General features: G+C 34.8%; 1 protein-coding gene across 7 annotated transcripts in view; it reads left to right on the top strand.

Annotated features, from left to right (window-relative positions):
• The window catches only part of Ncoa1 (nuclear receptor coactivator 1), a 333,365-nt gene that overhangs the window by 228,002 nt on the left and 95,092 nt on the right, over nt 1-10,271 (top strand). For all 7 annotated transcript variants that reach the window (XM_023710899.1, XM_023710898.1, XM_023710900.1 and 4 more), the window contains 3 exons: nt 1,976-2,155; nt 3,828-3,923; nt 9,289-9,429. In XM_023710899.1, the coding sequence (XP_023566667.1) occupies nt 1,976-2,155; nt 3,828-3,923; nt 9,289-9,429 (417 nt within the window). The remainder of the gene's footprint in view (nt 1-1,975; nt 2,156-3,827; nt 3,924-9,288; nt 9,430-10,271) is intronic.

Genomic DNA, 10,271 nt, shown 5'->3' with positions numbered 1-10,271 from the left:
CCCTCTCTCTGTGTCTTTCTTCTCCCTCTCCCTCTCCCCTCCTCCCCCTCTCCCTGTGCCAATCCTGGTGATTCAGTGGAGCACCTCACACATGCTAGGCAAGCTCTCTATCACTGAGCTTCATCCCAGGCTATCTACCTTCTTTTACACCCAAACTGAGTATAATTAGATATTTAGTTGAATTTCCTGTGGCAACATTTAGCAGATGGCTTTCTTTGCCAATAACCTTAGTAAGTTAAGGTTTCCCTTATAACTGAATAACTTAGGGTAAATAGTATTAAAAACAAGTATCAAAATCTTGACTTTTTTTTAAACATGAAATTATTTTTAAACATGGGGTCCTATTTACATTAATAAGAGAATTTTCCTAAGAATTAGAGAACTTAACCAGTTAATGCAATACTTACAAATGCTCTTTAAAATGATGAATATGTTAATTTTTACCTAAATTTTACCCCCTTCCCTATTTATTCCATTCTTTAGCCTATATATGCTAGAAAAATGGGAGGAGAAAACAAATAACAATTCCTTTTTAAGTTACCAAACAAATAACCTAATCCTTTTTAAAGACAGAAGTAGCACTGCATTACAATTTACCAGTGGAAAGGAGGACTGAGACCTGGGCTCTCTAGTGATTATGATCTATAAAAGCAAGGCTGTCTCACTAATTTCTAAAAAACAGACTAAGGAGCATATTATGAAAGAAAAGATGTTTCTTCCTTGAAATCAATGTCTAAGTTTAAAACAACCTAAAATAGCAAGTAAGTGCTGCCAGAAGTCATGTATAAGTAAACCAGACATGCATATAGAATGTCGTTCATAAATATTTTCCATGTTGCTCCTTAAATGGAACAAAACCTAACTTCCTATTTGAAAAGAAGAATGTTTACAATAACTGAGTGAAAATTTTAAAGTGTTTAGAGATAATGTAATAGATTCTTTATTTTGAGGATGAAACACTAGAAATCAAAGATTAACAACCTATACCCCACAAGTAGCTAAAATTTCTTATTCCAATACAGAATGTGTTGTTTCCATGCTTTCCTCTAACAGGGTGATGAAATGGAAAAAAGAAAAAAGGAAAATAGGTCAGTGCATAGTATAGGATGAGAAAACATTTAGGAATGGTGAGAGAGCAGTCTTAAAAATCCTCTGAACTCCTGGTGGGCTCTATGGTCTGAATATGACTTCATGACAGGAAAATCACAGCCATCACTTAAATTGTTACTTGAAATACACAGACATCTTTTCTAAAGCTGAATTCAATTTTCTTATACTGAACCAGGTAATATTTCTTAATCCTTTTATATAACATATTGATTGTCCTCTGTATTTAAAGTATCATAGCACATGAACTATATTGGTAAAATTAATTAAAGCACAAGAAAAATGAGTATAAGAAGCAATATTACTCTCTACCTATTCTAAGCAATTTTTAAAAGAAATTTAATTACTTTTATGAAATATAGGGGATAATAAACTCTGCAGAATCTGTGAATCTTCTCCCCCAGAAAAATGCACATACATACAAGACTATTCTTAAAGGCCCAGGCTGACCTAGTCAAGACCCCTGTATAACAATGCCACTGTGATTGAGTCATTTTTCTACTGCCAAGCAATAGCTGGAAACAAGAAAAAGTTCATTAATTAACTACTATAAAATTCTGAGTGAAACTGCTAGTAATTTTTAATTTTTGTCTTTGTTTATAAAGGCTGTTACTGAAGTAGATAGAGTATTTGAAGAAAGAGATCGTATACATTTTAAATCTCAGAAATGTTATGGTTTTTAACTGGTAGTTGTTTAGCTTTGATAAGGAAGATAAGCATCCTGCTGCCTGAGAATTATATTAGATCTGAAGAGGTCTGTGTGTGTTTTAATCTGAGTAATTACCAAGATGGCTTGAAGTATAGCCTTTATATCACCTTACTCACAAGCGCATAATATCAATTGGTTGGTTTGTGTGTTTTGCCCCAGTAAATGGAGTTCCTTGGCCTCAAGAAGCAGCACGCCGAAATAGCCATACTTTTAACTGCAGGATGTTAATTCACCCTCCAGATGAGCCAGGTACTGAGAATCAAGAAGCTTGCCAGCGGTATGAAGTGATGCAGTGTTTCACTGTGTCACAGCCAAAATCAATTCAAGAAGATGGAGAAGGTAAGGCACAAGATCACTGTAAAGTATTTGTTTTTTCCTACAATTTGAGAGAACATGGAAGGAATTAGTTATAACCTGTCTTCTTCAGATAGTATTTTTGGTTTCTATATTGTATATCACAAAAGCAATTAAATTTGCAATATTTTGTTACTATTAAAGAAAAACTCCAGTTACTAACATCTAGAATCCCTCTTTGAAATGCCCCCAAATTCACAGCTTTAAGCAGACATTCCCACTAAAATGTCAAATAATTCAAATCAACTTGTCTAGAAATGAGAAATACAACTAACTGCTGTCAGTTGGAAATCTACCAGATGCAGCATGCTGTTAACAGCTCTGATTTTTAGAAAGTTTCAAGTTTAGAACGTAGTGAACATTGGAAGATAGAGTTGACGTTTTTCATGTTATGCACAGCAATTGGATTAGCATGGACTTATATATGTGATGGTGGATGAGTGCTCCATGTCAACTTAGACTGAGCTAAGTTTAGAGATACCACAAATCTGGAACTGGTATAAGGACCAGGGAAGGTACTAGACAAGAAGTTGGTCAAATGCAAAATAGCCCCATATGTAGCAGATCTTCCCAGGAAATGGAGATCACTATCAACCTTTCACAAAATACATGTGGCGTGTCTTATATGATTAGCTGTATGTTACTGTATGTATCACTGTCAAAACAAAATTTAGGAATGGGACTTCAAAAACATATATCCTACCAACTGTCCACAGTGAATATGTTCATTATATACCACAAATGTGTACTAAAAATATAATTATATACCCTAAAAACAAAGTTCTCTGTCAAGAACAGAATAGCTAGCTTGGCATGGTGGTGAGCTGTGAGTTCAAGACTAGCTAGGCTACATAGTGAATTGAAGGCCAGCCTGAACTACACAGTGAGACACTTACTCAAAAAAAAAAAAAAAAAAAATCTGTGTATTCAAAGTGGTTAGGATCGATATATAGTTACATTCTCTTAATGAATAGAGGGATTTGTTCTAATGGTGTTTGTAAATAGGATATCGTGTCTGCATCTTGTACAGAAATTAACCACTCGGAAGAATGTATTCAATGTGTTAATTATTGAAACTGTCCTACCAATTTGGTTTGAAACTGTCTCATTGCTATTTGTTTCTCAATAAAATTATGGGGGAAAAAAGGCAGAATAATATTTCAGTAAAAAAGATGGTTTTTCTCAATTATATTTGATAATTATTTGAATAGTAGGTATCAGAATAGTCTTTATATCCATTAAGCATTAATGAATATAGGAAATTGACTACCAATGTGTATTTTTAAAAAACGTGGTGCTAGGTATTGGGAATGTAGAATATTCTACTATTAGCACAAGGCCCTTGATTTAATCAACATTTTTTTAAATGGTGTTGCTTACATCTAACAAAAAATACTGTTCCTGTTTTTTTTTTTAATTAAAGAACATTCACTCTCGTCTAGTTCATATAAGGACACTCAATGAAAAGGAATTCTTTATTCTAACTTGTCCTTAACCTACAGCTGCAGGTTTTAGTTGCTAGCAATTTTATTTCTACTATACGATTATATCACAGTAATCCCTGCCTTATGTATAGTTTTTATGAAAACCATTGATGGCAAGTAATGGGTGCAAATTGTTTACTTTCTTTCCCTCAATTTTCCCTTGTTTTGGGCAGATTTCCAATCATGTTTGATTTGTATTGCACGACGATTACCTCGGCCTCCAGCAATTACAGGTGTAGAATCCTTTATGACCAAACAAGATACTACAGGTACTCACTGTATAGTTCAGAATATTTATAGATATATTGAATGTTTATAGACTGTTTCTATACAATGTTTATAAATTATATTGATGAGGTGACTGTCCCCTTAAAACTAATTATGTCCAAAATGTTACATCTTTCTGTTCTGTGATATTGCCTCTGTTCCCTAGTCTTATACAGGAAACATGTTAAATAGTGGTCTTGATATGGTACATTTTAGGGTCTATAAATACTATTGTCACAGACAAGGTACTGGGAAGAGTAACTTTTTATAACCTCACATACCTTTATTTTTTTATAAGTTGTTTTTTTTTCGGGGGCTGCTCAGGATGCCTTCAGGGCAGGTCTGGTTTGGCTTGAGAATGAGGGGATTGAACCACCAGCATCCTGAGCCTGACTGCTACAAATTATTTTTATAGTCATGTAAGAAAATGAAGAAATTTGGCATATACAGATATATGAATATGTGAAGTGTACATATGTGCATTTACAAATGGATATAATTATGTTATTTTTAATATTATGCTTAAATATGTTTATCTGTTTCTTTTCCTTCTTTTTCTTTGAATTTATTCAGCACATACTCTGAATCCTTAAGAGTAACTGTGATTATGTGTGGTTACTCAGGATATGTATGATTGATTAAAACTCAATAATATAATTAGGAATTGGGATATTTTTTATAATGGAAAGGGAGTGATATGGAACAAGTCAGAATCTGTTTTAATATTAACTGGCCTGACAACCTGCGGCTCAAGTTGATATGGAGCCTTTGGACTCCAAAGATGCAAAATGGTGCCAGCCATCCAACATATTGATGACAGAAGGGGCCATAAAGGAGGAACGGTCTTGGTGCAGTGAGTGCTTCTGTCTGAGGAAACAGTGGCAAGAGCCGTCAGTAAGACAGAGAGGTGTATGGGAGAACTACAAGAAGCACAGTCAACCACAAAGGGAGAAATGATGGAATGCTTGAAAAGCAAGCCTTCTTTTTAATGGCGTACTTCAGAATTGATTTTCAGCGAGAACAGATTGCTATTGTTCTTTCAATTTTTGAAGTATTTTTGCCTAGATTGTTTAATTTTATCTTTATTATAACACATCATGCTTTATATCAATCAGTTATACCTCTATCACTTCTCCCATTTAAAAATATACTAGAGATACATTTTTGAGATTTAAAAATCACTTCTAATGAATTATTTTCTTAAAGTTCAGTTTTAACATGTACTTTACTTTTGCCATTCTTTATAAGGCCCCTTTTTGTTCTTAATGAATATTTTTAGTCCCAGAAATCTTAATATACTTGTATGCCTTGTTCTTTTTTGTTTTTAATCATAAACTCCAAACTCTTTCTCCTAAAGATCAGGGGAGATAAATTAGACAGATAATAGGAAACAGAAAGGATAATACCTAGGAATGTGAAACACTTCCTGACAATAGTTGTAATCAGTGTTCACACATCTTTGCATTCACTTTTTGAGACTATCACGTATCTTGTTCCTTTCAATTTTCTATGAGTGAACAGTACTGGAAAAACTTAATAAACCCTTAATGAAACTAGAGTTTATTGAAAGAAAAAACAATTAGTCTTGTGGTAATAATCGATAAATATAAGACAAAACCAAATAACGGCATTATGAGATAGAATGAACCTGTTAAAAGGGTGATTGAAAGGCCTCAGAATAAATGTCAGAAATTCAAAAGACCTAAACATAGGATAATTTAGGAGCAATATGGTTCAGCTTTTCTTCTGATTATATTTCTATAAATTAAATCCTAAATTGGATAATTTGAAAGTAGAATGTACTTTTCCAAAGGAACAGTGTTAACAGTGTTAGTTCTGTGTGTTGCTAAGGACCCAGCATTAAAAATACATATGTGCCCAACAATCTGTATAAATATATAACAATAACCATGATCATATAAAATTTTTTTTAAAATCTGTAGGACATAAAATAATTGCAAATCTCAGAAATCACAGAATTCACCTTACTTGTTTTATGAATACATGAATATCAAATGGTTGCTGAGAATGGAAATCTTTACCCTAATATAGACCCCTTTATATTTTATCGCCTTCCACTACAACATATTAAAAGCATATTAAACAGAATATAAAACATATAAAAGAATATTGTTCTGTACACACTTAATACAGAGATAGGAGAAAAATGTAAGGTATGCTTAAAATATAAAACTAACATTCTATATGGAATTGAGTTAGCTAAAAATAATGAGCTACAATACATATTAAGAATTTAATTTCCTAAATTTTAGTAGTACTTTTAACTCTACTACATGGAGCTAGTAGACTATGCATCCTGGGCTTGCCTGTGTCTCTTTTAAAAAAGTTTCCTACTAGTAAATACTGAACAGTGATTTGGTTTGATTTGGTTTCTGGTTGGTTGGTTGGTTACAGTTTCCTCAAGCAAGCAAAATATATCTTTTTTTTTTTTTTTTTTGGTGGAACCGGGGATTGAACTCAGGCCCTTGCGCTTCTGGCAAGCGCATATTCCACTGAGCCATCTCCCCAGCCCCCAAAATATATCTTTTAAACAAGCTATTCATGATTTTCCTCAAAGGGAGTCATCACATTATTCAGTCATTTAGGACTATTGCTGACAACTAATCACTTTCTCCCTGGTAGTCCCACAATACCAGACTCTTGTGGGCCAACACTGACACAAACATGCACAAAAAAACATGCAGGAATGTACATACCTTCAAGCCTCCCTTAGTACTTTTCTATGAGAAATATTACTGTATATGAAGATTATGGATTGGTAGAATTGTATGGTAGCCAAATTTTTATCTATAAAGGAGTAAAAGATTAAATAATTTAAAACTCATAATTGTCTGTACTTTTAGTCACATTGTTCACTGGGCTTTCTTCAAACTATACTTAAGCACAAGAGTCTCATTTGAATTTCAGTTGATTTTCTTTCTAACATCTGCATTTATGCCAAGACTTGAGTAATAAGTACCCTGGCCAAGTTGGATTAAGTACATCAGATTCAAGACCCTAGTTTAAAAGATCTAATGAGGGGGGCCAGGGAGATGGCTCAGTAGGATAAGCACTTGACTGGCAAATGCAAGGATCTGAGTTCAATCCCCGGTTCTGCCAAAAAAAAAAAAAAAAAAAAAAAAAAAAGATCTAATGAGGGCCAGCCAAATAGCTCAGCAGATTAAAGCACCTATAAGCAGGCACAGGAGCCAGTGGTTCAATCCCTGGACCTGCTATACCACCCCACCCTGGGACATGCTGAGATGGCAATTGAGTCTGGGTATGGTGATATGCCACTATAATCCCAGCTCTTGGGAGGCTGTAAACGGGATCACTGCAAGTCCAGTCTAGTAGTGAGACCCAGAACACCCTGTAAACCTTTCCCTAAAATACAATAAATAAATAAATCTAATGAATATTTATTAGGCAAACCAAATGCAATATATAAAAAAAGGAATTAGTTGAATGAGTAGAAACATATAATATGATCAGTTTGAGTTGATTGTATGAGAAAAGTAAAAGTAAGTAAAAGATACAATCGGGCATATATAGAAAACATTAATGGTGAATAAATATGAAAAATAGGGGCTGGGGATATAGCTCAGTGGGCACAGTGTCTGTCTGGCATGCATAAGGTCCTGAGTTCAGTTCCTGGTACCATAAAGGAAAATATTTAGCCTCATTAGTAATTGAGGAACTTTAATCACAATGAAATGCCATTTTTCACCTATTAATTTTTAAAGAGTAAGTGAGGCATTGTGGCAGTCTGGAAGGGTGAAGCAGGTATCTAGTAAGTTTGAGCCCAGCCTAAGTAAAAACAAGAATCTTTCTCCAAAGTAAAAATTGGGCTTAGCACAGAGGACGTGGATTCAGTATGCAATGTGGGGTGGGTGGGTAATGGGCCTGATGATTCCAAATGATTAAAGGATGTTACACTTTTTTGTGCTAGAGATTGAACCAAAAGCCTTGGGCATGCTAAGCATATGCTGTACCACTGAGCTACCAACCCAGTCCCAGTAATAACCTGTATTTATTATAGAAAGTAATATAGGGTGATGTAAGTTTCTGCAAAAAGTTTATAAGTTACAAATCTGAACAAACCTGCAACCCAGCACTACTACTACTACTACTACTACTACTTCTTCTTCTTCTTCTTCTTCTTCTTCTTCTTCTTCTTCTTCTTCTTCTTCTTCTTCTTCTTCTTCTTTTTAAACTTTAGTATCCTCATCTTTATTTGGGGAGAAGGAAATCCCTGGGGTGCCGCCCCCACCCTGCTGGTCCCGGCTAGACTCACTTCCCTCCTTCAGTACTGGGGATTGAACCCAGGGCCTTGGCGCTGAGCCCCATCCCCAGCCCCTTTGTGTAGCAACCCAGCACTTCTATCCCTACATATATACACTAGAGTAATTCTTAACTCATTGACTTCATGACCAAAAAAAAAAAAAAAAAACAGGAAAAATCTATATGTCTAACTGTAGGAATATGTAAAGACAGCAGGGAATGTGACTCAGGAAAAGTGTACACATAGTATACTAAGGTTGGTAATATCAAGTTCTGAGGTGCTGGGATTACATGTGTGTGCCACTGTGCCAAATCTTATCATTGACCTTTTGTTGATTTAACTTTTATTGCTTTTGGTCTTCTTTTGTTCATAATTATAGTATTGCCTATAGCACAACAAAAGATAGAGAAATACATGCTTCCTTTCTTATATTGTTTATTCAGTTTTTGGAAAATTACTTAAAGAAACATACAGAGCTGGGGAGATAGCTTAGCAGTCTGAGCACCTGCCAGACAAGCACAAGAACCCAGGTTTGATCTCCAGTACCACGTGCTGTGCCAGCCCCTGAACCCCGGGTATACAATGCCAGCCACCCAGATTACAGGCACATGTCTGTAATCCCAGCACTGGGGAGGCTGAGACAGGAGGATCACTATGAGTCCAAACTGCATAGCAAGACCCTGTACCAAATAAATACATGTAAATAAAGCATTAAAAAAATACATATTTCATCACTGTCCTGCTTTCTCCAGTAAGTAATCCAATAAGTCATCAGTGCATTAATCAAAGAGTAAGTCAGGGAATTTTGTACTGCATTAGTCTCAGCAACTTTAGATCTTTACTATATGTCTTTAATACTTGACTAGAAGTAAATCTTAGACTATGACAATCTAGTGTATAACATACTCCAAAACAATTTTTATAATGTCTCTGACATAGTAATTATCATATGTAATAAAATTAATGTTTTTACTGTTTTTGTCTATTGAGCATATAGAGAATATTCCTTAGATGCAATTATTATGAAATATGGATGATTTATGTTAAGACGATATCATAAGTGTAAACTTTCATTCTTTGTGCAGGTAAAATCATCTCTATCGATACCAGCTCCCTGAGAGCTGCTGGCAGAACTGGCTGGGAAGATTTAGTGAGGAAGTGCATTTATGCTTTTTTTCAGCCTCAGGGCCGAGAGCCATCTTATGCTAGACAACTGTTTCAAGAAGGTAAAGTTTTCTCTCAATTATTTTCATTAATTTTGCTCTTTATTAATGTTGAACAGTTTCTGTAGAACTTATGGCTTGATAAGTATTTTCTCCAAATTATGTTTTTTATAATGATCAGTTTTAGGAAAGGAAGAAATGGGTAAGCAAAGTAACTCATCAGTGGATCCTAAAATTTGGATGCACATTCTAAAGAACAGGATGTCATGTGGTAATCATTCACTCATTCATCCTTTCATTCATTCAGCAGACATGTATTAAGTTCCTAACATGCATAGGCACTATGTATACAATGTACCAGAGATACAGTGGTAACTAAGAAGCAAGGTTTTGCCTTCAAGAAGTTCGTACTATATTAAGGGAAGACAGCTCTAATAAGCAGTGTAACAGGTTATAGTAGAGATATAACCAAAGAAGAAAAACATTGTGAACTGGAGATTCAAAGATGACTCTAGAAGTGATCAATGTTTGTCTAACTCTTAAGGATCATTCCTGGCGGAGTAAGCATTTCACAGGGCCCCTCGATAATGCAGAGTGTCATGCACATTAACTTGATGACTTTTGAAGCCCCTCTTATCTCCTTACTCATATTGATGTTACAAATAAAAAACTATGTCCTTTGATGCTATTAACTAATGAATAGCTACTGTGTCTTAGTAAATTCTATGGGAATATACAAGTGTGTTCCCTGCACTTAGCAATTAAACAGTATTTTAGGAAAAAAAGGGAAAGTCAGTTGCAAATTAAGATTAGTTGAGAATTAAGGCCAGAAAGTTGATAGTTCAGATGAACTTTTAAAATATTGCCATGTATGGGGCTGGAGAGATGGCTCAGTGGTCTAAGGC

The sequence above is a fragment of the Octodon degus genome, unplaced genomic scaffold, assembly GCF_000260255.1.
Source record: "Octodon degus isolate 3935 unplaced genomic scaffold, OctDeg1.0 scaffold00019, whole genome shotgun sequence".
NCBI classification, from domain to species: Eukaryota; Metazoa; Chordata; class Mammalia; order Rodentia; family Octodontidae; genus Octodon; species Octodon degus.
The sequence above is the reverse complement of the archived record's forward strand: the minus strand, read 5'-3'. Positions and strand labels throughout refer to the sequence as shown.